At 31.8% G+C, this 15,257-nt stretch overlaps 1 protein-coding gene across 1 annotated transcript; it reads right to left on the bottom strand.

The window, feature by feature from the left end:
* Positions 1–2,539: 2,539 nt before the first annotated feature.
* LOC113522451 (chymotrypsin-2-like) lies at positions 2,540–14,133 on the bottom strand. The gene is made up of 5 exons (XM_052898677.1): positions 14,003–14,133; positions 11,073–11,255; positions 9,118–9,365; positions 5,007–5,153; positions 2,540–2,778 (listed from the first exon to the last, which is right to left on the bottom strand). Exons 1-5 carry the CDS (start codon positions 14,052–14,054, stop codon positions 2,602–2,604), a joined length of 807 nt encoding a protein of 268 aa, XP_052754637.1. The 5' UTR covers positions 14,055–14,133; the 3' UTR covers positions 2,540–2,601.
* Positions 14,134–15,257: the final 1,124 nt, after the last annotated feature.

Genomic DNA, 15,257 nt, shown 5'->3' with positions numbered 1-15,257 from the left:
AATAAAATATTTAGGGGTGGGTCACCCCTATCACTGAGGGCTATGAAAAATAGATGTTGGCCGATTCTTAGAACTACCCAATATGCACACAAAATTTCATAAAAATCGGTAGAGCCGTTTCGGAGGAATTTGATAACAAACACCACGACACGAGAATTTTATATATATATATATATATATATATATATATATATATATATATATATATATATATATATATATATATATATATATATATATATATATATATATATATATATATATAATAATTCTCGTTCACATAATTTTCACGTATATAAAATACAAAAACTTATAACGCACAAAAACATCAAATACATATTATCTACTTATTATAACAAATAATTTATATTATATATATTATACATATATACAAATGAATATATACATACAAGGAAATATCGTCATATTTCCTATTTCTAGTAAAATGATGTAATTACTTAATGCATTTATTATCTAAAACAAATATTTTTGTTAACGAGAAAACTTGGCGACAAACTTGTTTATAAGGTTCACGGAATTCTTGACGGTGGGTACAAGTAAATAAGAATGCTCATTTTTGGTTCAATCCAATAACCCATTCGTTCGATCAAAGTCTCGGCTTTTATGCAAAATGGAGTAACGATGTATTTTTATTTTCAACGAAGAAAATATAATGTAAGTATGAAATAAAAATTGTGTCTAAATTCTTTCATACATTGAGGTGGAATTAAGGTCTACAGAGGTATAAAATAAACAAACAAACAAACTTATCTTCATCATCAATATCGTCATATCAGCCTTTAACTGTCCACTGTCGAACATAAGCCTCTTCTGTGCGGGGTTTTGCCAGTTGTTGCCGCGCTTGGTAGGCGGATTGACAACCGCAGTTAGGCTTTGAAGATGTTTTAAGAGTATATATAGAGTGTATTTAAGAATACATACATACATACATACATATCTGTCACGCCTGTCTCCCATTAGGGTAGGCAGAAACAATGGAACGCCAAGAACTAAAGTGATAAAGTATCAAGTAAAAGCGATGACAATAATTTCATTAAGGTGGTGGTAAAAAGAACTGTGGTAAGTGTTTTATTATTCGTATATACGAAATTTAATTTAAAAAATTCATATTACTTCATTTGCTGGTTGATTTTGTTCCACAGAGAAACCGACTTAAGTTGTGACAAAACTAATAATTTTGGTATAAAAACTAAATTATTAAACCGATATTGTAAAAATTCTATGGGACTAATATATAATTTTTAATTTCTTTCAGATAAAAACAGAATTTTCCAAATCTGTTTACAACTGGCAAAGTTAAGAGGTAACAAATATTAAAAAAAAATTAACGAACTGAGTACCTCCTTCTTTTTGAAGTCGGTTGAAAATAGACCCGGAATGTGATGGTAGATGGCAGAACTACGTTGACTCAACCGTACATACATATATATGTACATACAATATAATACCTAAAATTGACAAAGGAGGGGACGAGTCAGTAAATTGTTAGGACTCACGTTTTATAAGATTTTATATAGAAAATATAGACATAAAATACAACCTTTTCTTTTTTTAAGTCGGTTAAAAACTGTCAGTGCCAGTAAATATTGTCGTCTCCGGTGACTCAGTACAATTTAAATACATTCTTTACGAAAGAATACTTCGTTTGAAGTGCAACTCGCAACGGAAGCGTTGCATTTCTCCCATTTTGTGAATATAAAAATAAATAACTTTGTATTTACAAATAGAAGAATGTTCAACGTCAAATATCATATTCCATCTGCGAGCTATTTCTCAACAACTGTGAAATTATTATTAAATACAATATGTTTATATTTTTACCGAGATTACAACAGTATGAAATTGAAGTCGTTAACGTCCTTCGAAACCAACATCGAAAAACAGGTTCTCAATTGGCCTGCAATGCTGTATGGTTCGCGATATATTTTTTTATACAACTTAAAATGGCAAACAAGCTGACGGCCTACTGATGGAAAGTGGTAACTGTCGCCTATAGACATGAGCAGCACCATGGATATAACAGAGTATACTGTTTCGCCCATTATACTCCCCATGCGTTGCCATTCCTGAGGACTCAGTTGTTATTCCTCTGTATCCTGTAAACTAGCCAAACCAAAACACAGCCATGCAAACATAATTGCTTCATGGTTGAAACACGAATGGGACAGAGGTGTCAGAGGTACCCAAGCAAACGACTTTTGTACAAAGTCTTCATCTGGTAAATATGTAGCAATACAAGTAAATCCGCGAGTTATTACTAAATGAATACGGATAAGCAAATAATTGAATATGTATAGTAATTTATTATATAAATAGAGTCAAGCAGTGGGTATGTTTTATGTATTTGAAATATATACAGTCTAATACAGTAGTTAGATTAAAACACAATGTCGGAATTACTGTAGAATTGGGATTTTCCCGGAAGGCTAATAGAGCCGTAAGTAATACTTGTGATAGGGTTATAACATGGAGAGGAGAATGTTTAATAAAAACAACATATATATATTATATATATTTTATATGTACAGAAATATTTTTACAATGCAAAATGTTTTACGTAGGTAAATAAAAAATCCATTACTATTCTGTTATTTCGCTTGAAGCGTTTTCGCCTTGATCAGAAATATTTTCCAAAATCCAATCTTTGAATGAGTAAACTCTGGTGTACACGTCGGGGTAGCCCCGAGCACATGGCATGCCCCAAGAGACGATGCCTACAATTTTGCCATCTTCTACCAAAGGACCACCAGAGTCACCCTGAAAAAAGATAGTTGAACTTTAGTAATAAAAATAATCCTAAGACCATTTAATATTTATATTAAGAAGTTTTATATAATTATTATGTATATTTTGAAGTCTTCATATTGTATTAAATAAAATTATTTTCGTATAAAGCCATAAAGGTACCGCCATCTAGTCTCTTTATACAAAATTAAGGTTGGTTGATAGAGAATACTTCTTTTCAATTGACATCAAAAGAGAAGGAGGTTCTGTTTTGAAGTCTCAATTCTGTCGTATTTTATTAATGTGTCATCATTATTATCATCATCTCAGCCATTATTTTATTAGTCCATTGCTGAACATGTCTCTCCCATACACTGACATGTTGTGTTGTTGTTTATGTTTATTGTCTTATAACTCAAGATTTGGAAAAATCTCTTTTATCTGAAAGAATATACTTTAAAAATGGTTCCATAGAAGTTTTATTAAAATCGGATCAATAGTTTTTATTTATTTATTTATTTTATACTGTATCACATCATTTATAAAAATAAGGAATACAGTAAATTTTCAGGTGAAGTAAAAGTGACTGGTTTTGCTACTATTGAAGTCTGTTTTTTAGAAACACAATTTTAAATTATGTACCACTTTTTATTTAAGTTACAAAAAAAAAATAAAATAAAGAAGTTTATAACCATCGTGAAGTGACAAAAATTCTACTTAAGTTATCTATTTCAGAGAAAAAAAAGTGCTTCATCTACTTTCATGCATAAACGCCGGTTCCAGATATTCTTGATTTTTTCTTTGATAGGATACGCAATTACTGATCATGGTAAAGTAGATATATAAAAATTACATGTTGTTATTATTTATTTATTAAACATTCATGTAAGTTTTTTTTATTACTATTATATGTATTTTGTATTTATACTTAGTGATTTTTTTCACAACTTTCATGTACTAGATACTTATTTCCTATATTACTGTATTAAGTTGGATTGAAAAGATCCCTTTTAGAAGTAAGGCCATCTTTTCTAACATAATCGCTGTTTATCTTTTTTTTTTAAAGTAACAATTATTCGTTAGTAACATTGTTTTAGCCTTTTGTATTCTAATTAAGGCAATGGTTGAGTAATGGGTAGCCGCGTCCCTCTTATAACATCACTAAAGGCTAATAGCGGTTTCCAACCCGCCTGCCAAGATTGGCAACTACAGGTAACCCCAAAGAGGACTATGTTCATCAGGCTGATATGATGGTGATTCTAAGTAGGTACAGCAGTTTCATTCATCTTTTCAACTGACATTCTTTCTATATGCCCGCAGTAACATAGCATGTTCTATCACATTATTCTTACAACATTTTATTTTAAATCAACAGCGGAGAATGACTCCGCTATCATACGAAAAAAATAGGTATTGGCGATCCATACGAATGCTAAAGTTAAATAAGTTAAGGGACCGCCTGAAATACAGTGCTATATAGGTACATCTCGCTGGAGGTGTGCATATATAGCAACAGCTGAGGCGGCTTCTATGACCAGCAAAATAAATCGTTATTTTTTTTCTCTATTTATTGTTATTTATTTTTACCTGTAATTATTTTTATTGCTGGGAATGAAGAATCTATTTATGTCTCTAAAAATATATATTTTATATTATACTTATTATCGAGAATAACAATCTGGAACAAACTGATTCTAAATCGTCGTCGATAGACGTAAAAAAAATCACTGACATTACAGAATATGTCTACAAAAGTATCAGTCTTTTGGGACTTATTTAATTTTGTACTGTAGATGCCTAATATACAATGAATAGGGAATAAAAAGCCGACCGAGTTGAAATTACGCTAAAGCCAAAGACTTGATAAAGACTTTTGGTGTATCTGTAATTGATTTATTAGAACTGGTGTGTCTAAATCAAAAATAAGAATACCATTTAAAAAACTTAGGCTTGTCGAATAGTTCTGATAATTTACCTATTCTATTGCTAATTTGTTTAAAATTCCAAATAATGTAAAAAATAATGTGTATGTTTGAATATATAACTAAGTAAATTACTATGCTTAAACTCTAATAGTAAAAGCCGAGTTTCCAGCCAGTTCTTATCGGTTGAAATTGTTTGTATATGATGGCAGATAAAAAAAAAATACTTTACGGCTAATAATGGCCAGTATGAATAGTCTATTTGGAAATTTTCTGAACAGTTTGAATAGCAATTTCAGGGTACAAATATAACCTAAACTTTTTCTCCATAATACTCACATGACACGCGCCTTCTCCGGATTTGGTGAGCGAACATATTTGTGTATCGTATACAGGATTGACCTTATTCATTAAACTCTGACAGCGTTCTGTGCTCAGCGCTGTTAGATTGATCATCTGCAGTTTATTGGGAAGGGAGCCTGGATACTGGAACACACATAAAAATAGTTAATAAACTTTATGATCTGGATGATGATCGTCTTTGGCATTTTTAATAATATACAATGGAGCTTTGGTAGAATTTTGAGTTTGTTCACCTTCTAATAGTCTTACATCTTTGAGAATACCATAAAGATAAAAAATAATATAATGAATTTTATTTAGAACTAGTCGTTTCCCGCAGCGTTGCTCGCGTCTAACTATGTAGTTCCTGTATATCATTCCCATTGGAACTCTTCATGAATCCATTCTTATTTTGTATTATATACTTAAATGATAATTACATACTATATACTAATACCTTCATAATGGTTCGGCCAATTCAACTGTTTGGTTATTTTATAGCATTTTATATGTGATTCTTTAGATTGATATAACTTTTTTTATGCATGAATCGATTAAAATAGAACAAATACTAAATGTTAAGCGAAGTAAACCGCAATACAATTGTAATATGTAACATGTATAATTTATATTATTTTTTCTTAAAGAACGATTGTATCTAATTAATAATATTATTTAAATGAAAAGTTTGTTTAGTGTATGTGTAAATAAATAAATACATTAGAGAAAACTGCATTTTAATCGGTTAAGCCGTTACTGAGATTAGCGTGCGCAAACGTGCAGACAGACAAATCATTGTTTTGGGTTTTATTGCGTTCATAAAGTCCCTCTATAATAATTTTTCTTATATACCTTCCATGTACAGACAGCGACCAGTTACGATTTTATTAGATGTATTGATGATGATATAGCAGATGTAATAACAATCTATTTTCACTTGAAGTCTCTTGAGGTATCTAATAAAGGTTCCGTGAAAGTACTTATTAAGTTTATATTTAGCTAGTTGACCCGGCGAACTTTGTATCGCTTAACAGTCTAAAATATTTTTTTCTGTATTTTTTTCCGTCATTCTATATTTAATATTTTAATAGTTATTCCGATATCAGGACGGAGACGAATCCAACAAATCATCAAAATCTGTCCAGTCGTTTTGGAGTTATGTAACTGTAGGTGTAAATAAACCGACATTGTTGTATTTATATAGATCTGAATTATATAATCTATAAATAGTTTCCTTTTACTTCAATGAGCCATCCCTTCCTTTCTCGTGGGTGTTGTAAGAGGCGACTAAGCGACCTTATTTGTCGAGCGATGGACAGCGGTATCCGTCTTTAAACATCACCAAAGTCTACCTGCGATTGTTAATCTACCAGCCAAGTATGGCAATTACTGGAAACCCCCCTACAGGAGTGCGGAAGGGAAGGTCTGTGTTCAGCAGTGGTCAGTTAACAGCTGATTTGAGGGGGGAAAGGAATTGTTAGTAATGGGATCTAATTTCCCGATTATTAGCAATACACCCTATCAGGTCGACCTCCACGTGGTACCCCCTGGAAACCATTGTGCTGAATTCCAAATGTATTCATCACGATGGGCTAACTGACCTGATTTTTCATTCTCACCTATTATCCCTCACTGGTGCCCTGCCAGTGTATACCGATAGCGCAGGCGGGGTTAAAAAACAGCTGATTTGAAGATATAATCTGTATAAATTATATATCCAAGTATATAGTTCTAAACAAAAGAAAAATATGCACAAAAAGTTAAAATAATTACTAAAAAGTTGTATTTTAGCACAACGAGTAACAAGGTATATCAGCAAGTATGATCTTCAATGTGATATTAAAATAATTATTAAATTATCATTGAAAATACACACCAAAACACGAATAAAGACTAAGAATTTTTAATTCAATAGATATTGAATTTAAAACGAATTGTAATAAATAGTATATTACTGCAGCGGCCAGCAACTGAGGCATTGATGGACGAACGTGCAAATGTGAGCCGATGCGTAGCCGAGGTACACATACGTGAGTCCATCAATGCCTAGTTGTGGCCAAGGCTTGTATAGTACTTTTCTCAAACAATGCGCGGAAATAAAAAACACAATTTTACTTTTTAAGTTCATGGACGAATCAATAATAATTATTCAGCGCCATAATGTTCCTTTGTTTTTTTTTTCAATAAACAGTTTTCTATTTGTAAGCCAGTTCGAAATTTAAATAAAACCTTTTATTAGTTACCTCCTTGGTAGTCATGTTTCGAAGTAAAAGGTCATTCTATTTTTAAATTACAGGACAGATATGAGTCTACATAGTAATTGATCTGGCCGCAAAACACGACAGATATGGATTTTCATACAACTTTTGCTGGCCGCTGCCCGTATGTATCTGGCCAATACGGAAATTTTGATTTATCTCGAAGAAGATTGTCAAAATAATGCTCACATTTCAAAGAAGCATGTTTGAGAAAAATCTTTTTAAATGGCAATTATAAATACATTAACTCTTATAAGCAAGAAGAAAACATGTAGAAAACGAATTTTGAAATATATACCAATAATGCCAACGCCAATAAAATAACTTAACCTAAATTTACAAACATTGAAAAAAATATACAGATTATTGGTAACTTCCGTATTTGAAGTCGGTTAAATACATTTTAAAATGGCACTGTAAAAATGTTTATTTTGTCCTTTGTCGTGGAATCTCGTCTGCGCGATATTAGTTTAGTCTTGAGACAATAAAAGTCCGGACGGTCGTAAAAACAAAACTGAATGAGAATTACTAACAAATTAAATTTTGTACACAGCAATACCTGTTCAAAATTGATGCACTTATAAAGAAAGTAACAACGGATTTATTGTTTTTTTTTTAACTTGTTTTCGTTATAACAAAAACATTTTTAATTATAGATAGTAAATTGAGATAATTGATGTTGAAGAGTTTATACGCAAACAAAATAAAATTTTAAATGTCTTTATTTTTTTCTAAATAAACACTGCCTCAAAGAACTAATATTATTCTTATTTGAAATTACAAAAAATACTTTATGTAAGACAAGTTCAATAAATAAAAATAATAAAATAAATGTAGAAAATTGAGTCGCATGTGCCAATATTCTCACGTGCCATTCTCTAATTGATATTAGTTCTCAGGTCACTGATTCGCCACAGATGCTTAGACAATATTTTAAAGAAATTTTATACATAGGACTATAAGGACTATGGATTCAGGGTCAAAAAGGAAAATGTAATACATAAGTATAATAAAAAAGTTATTCTTTCCGCTAGTGATGCTCAATTGAATAGATACGGGACATCGGCTGTTCTGTTTTTATCGGAGAATCCGATAGAAGATAATAGAAGACAGATTATAATTTCTAATATTTTTACACAAGGTGCAAATGGGCATGCGGCTCACCTGTTGGTAAGTGACTACTGCCGCCCATGAGTACCAGTAATACAGGAAGAATTGTAGGTATGTTGCCGGTCTTTTTAAAAATGAGTATACACTTTTCTTGAAGGATACGAGGTCGTATCGGTACGGAAACACTGCTGCAAGAAGTCGATTCTAAAGCGAGGTTGTACATAGAAGAAAGTGCCTTAAAACGCACGATGGAAGATAAAGCTTTAGTTTGTGGTCAGTATACGATGGTGAAATTTAGCAGCAGGTATGAAACCGAACAATTGGACTTCTTTCTATGATACATTTGATAAAAGATGCAAACTCTCTGCTCAGTTTTAATTTCAGCAGCTCTTCTAAATATGAATGTAAATACTTTGCATCAGAAATTGAATGTCTTTGAGTAATTCGTCTGTAGATACTAGCACTATTATTGTTTTATCCTTTACTGAGGTTTAACATGATTAATTTTGTAACAAGTTTTAACCAAGTTTGCTAGAATAATTTCCATTGCTCTTTTATATAGTCAGCAATTAACAGAAAATAGAGTTGATTAATAAATACGAGCATATAAAACGCAAGTAACTCGGGACCGTTCATTATGGTAGTCAATGAGAATGACCTATGTCCAGTAGTGGACAGATATCGGTTGATATGATATTGAAGATATGACTGATATGTACTTATGTTATATTTTAACTTACAGAGAGTCTTCCCCAACCAGTTAACAGTAGACTTGCTCCACTTTCAGTATCACGTTCAGGTAGCTGTATAGGCTTAATCTTTTCAGTGAACTCGATGTTTTCAGTTACTCTAATGACGCTGACATCATTAGTGATCAGATAACTGTTGTAGTCCTTGTGGATGATGATGGTATCTACTGAATATTGATCGCCCCCGCTTTTAAGGGTATTTGTGCCAACGACAACTTGGATAGATTTGCTTGATTGGCTGGAATTTATGATGAAACGTTAATAAGCTTCTATAAATATTACTAGAATATGACAATCTTATTCTAATTTATATTTAATACAGAGAAATAACACCTGAGTCTTCAGGCAATGGCAACGCATGAAGAGTATTAAGGGCGAAACAGTATACTGTGTTATGTCCATAGTACTGCTTATGTCTATAGGTGAGTGGGCCGTCAGCTTTTTTTTATACAACTTAGAATGGTAAACAAGCTGACGGCCCACTTGTTGTTGTTGTTTGTTTTGTTGCCATTCTAAGTTGCATAAATAATTAATATTGTAAAATTTAACAAGTCTGTTTAAAAACAGTTTTTTTAGTCTTTAAATTTTATCATCAAACTCTGGGAATCATATTGACTTACAGTTTTTATCAAAATAAAACAATTGAGCCGAAACATTACAGATTTATGATGCATAGTACACGAATTCACCATCAGAATGGTATCATAATATTATATTAACTACTCTGACTGTTAATGTCAGCTAAAAGTTAAAAATTTCAGCAAAATCAAACGCCAGCAAGTGTTTAAAAATGGTTTGCGGATTTTGTTTGGAAAAACTTGTACGTGAATCGTAATGCACGTTAAATAAAGGTTTATAAATGCCATGCTGGGCTCATTAATATAATTATTTAATATTTTTTTTCTCTCTGTAATATAAGCAATAAAGATCGAAAAGATCATAAGAGATTATAACTTCACTAGTTGCTTTCAATACCAGTAACCAGCGTCGTGACTTATTGATTAGCTCCTGCTATTTGTGACCACAAAGGTCGTGAGCTCTAGAGGATAGCAAAAGTTTTCGTATCAATTTATTCGTACACGAGTATTCCGAGGTTTCGCCATGATTGCGTAAAGTCTAGTCGAATGTTATGTTCATCATAAAAACAAAAGTCGACTGTTGTCACATTATGGATTACATCATATACTAGCGATCTCCCATAGCTTCGCACGGATTGCCAGAAAATAATATACAGCCTATTACTTATCGATAACGTAGATTATAGGTGAAAGAAATTTTATAAATTGGTTAAATAGTTTTTGTTTTTATCTATTACAAAAAAGAAAACAAATATACAAAAAATGAAGTCTTCCTATTTATAATATTATTTATAATCGAGATAAATAGACTATAGACCAGAGGGAGACTGTACAAAAGTCGATTGCTTGGATACCTCTGTCCCATTCGTGTTTCTACCGTGAAGCAGCTGTGGTTGCATGGCTGTGTTTCGGTTTGAAGGATGGGATATGGCGTGAATTTACTGGGTACAGAGGAATAACACTTGAGTCCTCAGGAATGGCAACGCATGGGGGGTATCATGGGCGAAACATGATACTTTGTTATGTCCATTACTGCTCATGTCTATAGGCGACGGTTACCACTTTCCATCAGGTGGACCGTCAGCTTGTTTGCCATTCTAAGTTGTATAAAAAAAATAGGGGTCTATGTTTATTTTCTGTCCCGTAAAGTGTGTGTATTTCAAATTTCATATTGATTGGTTAAGCGTTAATACGCTAGGCGTTAACAAGCAAACAAAAAAACAACATCACTTTCACATTTATAGTATTATCAAGTATTGATACAATAATTTGACATAATGTAAGAATATACACTTTTATTTTCAGTCTAATCTGAAAAAGACTGGGAGAAAATTTATATTATTTCATTAGAGCAATATATATCTTATCCGACAGTGCAATGGGCCGCTGTAAGCACCCATCTGTTATTCAAAATGGAGCCTCCACAAAAGTGGGAGTTCAGTTTGGATCTGAGAGATACTTGGTACGGGATTCCACCTTCAGGAGCATCCTCCCCGCCGACGATCCTCGGTTCTTGATATGTCAAGTCATAATCAGGAAAAATAATTGAACCTGAGAGAACAGTAAATTACTTATTAATTGTTAGTTTAAAAAATTGGCTTATATTGGCACGAGTATATTTAGCATTTATATCATTTAAACCAAGAAATTTGTAGCTCTTTACATTTTCTATTTCTGTTGAGTCATAATGAATTTTTAATAAAGGAGGAATAGCTTGATGGGAATAAAATTGCATTACTTTTGTCTTAGTTAGAATAACGTCTAGATCTATTGACTTTAGTCAGTTCTTGATTTCATTTAATATTGAATTAATAGTTTATTCATATTCAGCTAAAGACACACTGTTTTTATTTATTAAAATGGTAGCATCGTAAGCGAATAAAATACTTAAATGTGATGTTAATAAGAGTAAATTATTTACTTAAGAAGAGCAAGGGACCCAATATATTACCCTGAGGGACTCCTCTATTTGTTAATTTAAAACTCAATTGAAAGCATGCCATGCTATTATTAGATTTTTTAAAATAAATAATTTCCGTTGCTTGAACTCGATTTGTTATGTATGATTCAAACCATTTTAATGCATTTCCTCGTATTCTCATATAATCAGGTCCCTTTCTCTTTGATATTTAAAATTTTATTATAGGTACATGAATATTACATAATGGAATAAAAATATATTTACGCAGAATTATTCTACTAAAGCCGTACAAAATCGTACCAATATAATTTATTCACAATGGGCACAATAACTTCAAAGCAAAATGTGTGAATCTTAGAGCTTGAGAGGAACCGCCCTACAAGTGGGGAGGTAAGTAAGCAATTGCTACCGGGGTGGCGGTAAAATGCGAAAGCGAATCTGTGATTCCGGCATTACGGTATGTTTCGATAATATCTTTAATTTTGACGTACTATGGAATTTTGAAGGGAGTCATGCTTACTATAATGTCTAGACAGATGGCGATGTGATGGTCGGAGTTGTTGATTTTTTTATGATATGGTTGATCACAATGACGGATGGTTAATCCATTATATTCATGAGCGAGTAATGCTTGTAGGGACTGGTTTGTTCGAGAGTATTGCGATCAATTGTAAAAATCTTTATTAATATGTGATTGTTACTGTTATCATAAAATTTTAATAAAACTAATTTTTTTGTAAAATACAACAGCTGAGTCAGTTGAAATTTCAATCTGAATTGTATAGTTAAACCATAAGCAGTAACTATTAAAAAACACTTAACTTGAATAAAAAAACATTGCTAATTCCCCTTTTGTTATTGCCAGTCTTGAACTCGAATTTTGCCACATAAAGAAAAAATATCACATGGAATGTAGAGATTCTACGAATTTTATTGTCAACATAAAAATAATGAAGTACTCCATGTTTGTATAAATAGAACAGTGTTGTTCTATCAACAGTTGTTATTAAGTTTACTCCCAAGAGGCATTTTGGTGACTGAACTTTCAAATTAGCTGAGAATATTTATAGAAAGCAAACTGCCCACTCGGGCTTTAAATAATTATGGGTCTACATTATTTTTATGAAACTATATACATGAAATTAATTTTATATTACTTATATTTGCATTACTGGAAATTAGAAATAAGGTAATTGATTTCTGAGATTTTTGGTAATTTCGCTTAACTATGTATATTTTTGATTATCTGTTGTGTTTTCTAAATAAATAAATAAATAAACCGTAATTTTAGTCATAATAAAATTAATAAGTAATGTCTTCTTTTATACCATAAAGATAGCAACATGCATACAGCCCATCTGATGGTAAACAGTCACTACTTTAAAAAAATGTAGTCTTTAATTGATAACTTTACCATACTGCTTTAATATACGATTCGAGATATATTATCTAACTAGCTCTTTGCCCACAGCTAGCCTCTCAAGCCTACAAAAATAGTGTATATTTTTGTTTGCTTGAATTTAGGAAAAATCATTAAAATGGACTACTTCTAGATTACATATCAAGATAAACTGTACATCAGTTTAAATTAGACTTTCAAGAACACAACATGTGAAAACCGTATCTAATTTGGTAAAGTATTTCTTTTGTTTTGGCTGTGTGGTCCCGGCATAGAATAGTGTCGTAAGAGACGACTAAGGGAGGGCGAAAGATGGGTAGCTGCATTCTTCTTAAAATACTTACTGCGGTTGCCAATCCATCTGCCAAGCATGACAACTACTGACAAAACTCCCCATGGTAGAGGCTTATGTTCAGCAGTGGACAGTTAAAGGCTGATGTGATGATGATGATGTTTTATTGTATGATGTAGGAACAAACAAACAGACAGATAGACCATACCATATTATATCAACCGTTAACTGTCCACTGCTGAACATAGGCCACCCCTATAAAAGGGGGGTTTTGCCCACACACTTGGCAGGTGGGACACAATCGCAGTTAGGCTTTTTATGATGTTTTAAGAGGTATGCTGCTGCCTACCTCTCCATCATTAGACAGACAGAGAAACAAAAACTCCAAAAAAAAAAAAATGTTTTGACTTCTATTGGTCTTATTAAGATCTCTCATATCGTCATAGTCGTAGAATACTGACGGATCTATATATGTAATATTTGTCAGATCCGTCAGTATTCTACGACTTTGACGATATATTTTTTTCTTAATTATCACCCATTTGAGAATACACGTACAGACAACGTGTACTTACAACTTTATTATATTAGTAAGAAACCTTTGTTTATGGATGATAATGTTTCCTTACTAAGTGATCGGTGTACGGGTACAAGGACAGGATATATTAATACAAATGGCTGCTTACCACGAACGGTTATAAGAACGGAGAATACGACAAGCGAAATAATGTTCGCCATATCGATTACGTCTTGTGTTTTGCTCTCCAAAACCGAACTAATTTCAGTGGCTCTAACAATCTCTTTATATTGTAATATTGTGTACGTAGTGCCTCTTAAGATTTTTATATCGATACTAAACACAGATAAGGTCACTTCAGACAATTGCTGTGAGTTTAAGGACCTTCGGTTTTACATTCAGTGCCAGAACGTTTTCAGATCGTAAAATATCATTGTCTGGCACTATGTTACTTTTCCTACTGTTACATTTTAAATTGATTTTCATATGAGAGAAGTATTAACAATGAATCTTTTCATATGAGACTTATAATAAGATTGAGTTCCAGTTTTCCAGACTTCTATTGTGGCAAAACCAGTTATTTTGATTTAAAAACTGAACTACTAAACCGATTTCGATAAAACTTCTATGAAAACAAACTGAAACATCTTTTCGGGTAAAAAATGATTTTTTTTAAATCGGTTTATAATTGACTTTACTTTCACACTCCATTCGTGAGGACCATGGTGTTATATCTCGCTATGTGCTCTGTAGTTTCAAATTGTAATACTGTAGTTATTTAGTAACCCGATTTTCAATAATATTATTAATGAGCAAGTTAGTTTGTTTGTTGCCTTTTAGTGCTTTAACGCTCAACCAATCGTTATAAAGTTTAATATATATGCAGTACCCGGAATAAAGAAAAAATAGGCTACATTTTATGAAAATCAATCAAAATATTTGAAATCTGGTACTTAATAAATTGTAGTCGTAACTATATAAAAAAATTGTCGAATTTGTTTATGTAAGTTCATCACTTTAGAATGGCTGCGCATATTTAGCTAATTCTTTTTTTCTGTGTTTGTAATTGTCAGAACAAGGTCTGTATGAAAAAAATTATTTCGAGAAAACGTATGGAAACGTGAATAAAATGACTTAAATAATGCCATATAAAAAGTAAGTGAGTTAGAGAGATTGGTAGCTAGTTTTAAACATTTTTTATAATATATTATATATATTATGAATATCTATATAGACATTCATAATTTAATATTAATTCTGATATATATTAGAGGGGATATTAAAATTAATTGCTGTTATCTGGTAGAAATGATAGATTGTATTAATAAATCTCAGTTAATGTGAAGTGGCGCCCATCTTTTTCAAGACTTAAATGTACTATTTATATTTATTGATACATATCTATTGTTTATATTTATAGGTAA

Source organism: Galleria mellonella, unplaced genomic scaffold, assembly GCF_026898425.1.
Source record: "Galleria mellonella isolate WM207_F2 unplaced genomic scaffold, CSIRO_AGI_GalMel_v1 utg515, whole genome shotgun sequence".
Classification (NCBI taxonomy): Eukaryota; Metazoa; Arthropoda; class Insecta; order Lepidoptera; family Pyralidae; genus Galleria; species Galleria mellonella.
Note: the sequence above shows the minus strand (reverse complement) of the source record. Positions and strands in the feature narration are given on the sequence as shown.

Excerpts from the sequence above, each read along its gene's own strand:
- LOC113522451 (XM_052898677.1), bottom strand. The coding sequence starts at position 14,054 with ATGGCGAACATTATTTCGCTTGTCGTATTCTCCGTTCTTATAACCGTT. Across the intron at positions 11,256-14,002 it reads CGTTCTTATAACCGTTCGTG|GTTCAATTATTTTTCCTGAT; the intron begins GTAAGCAGCCAT and ends CTGTTCTCTCAG. Across the intron at positions 2,779-5,006 it reads CCGGAGAAGGCGCGTGTCAT|GGTGACTCTGGTGGTCCTTT; the intron begins GTGAGTATTATG and ends ATCTTTTTTCAG.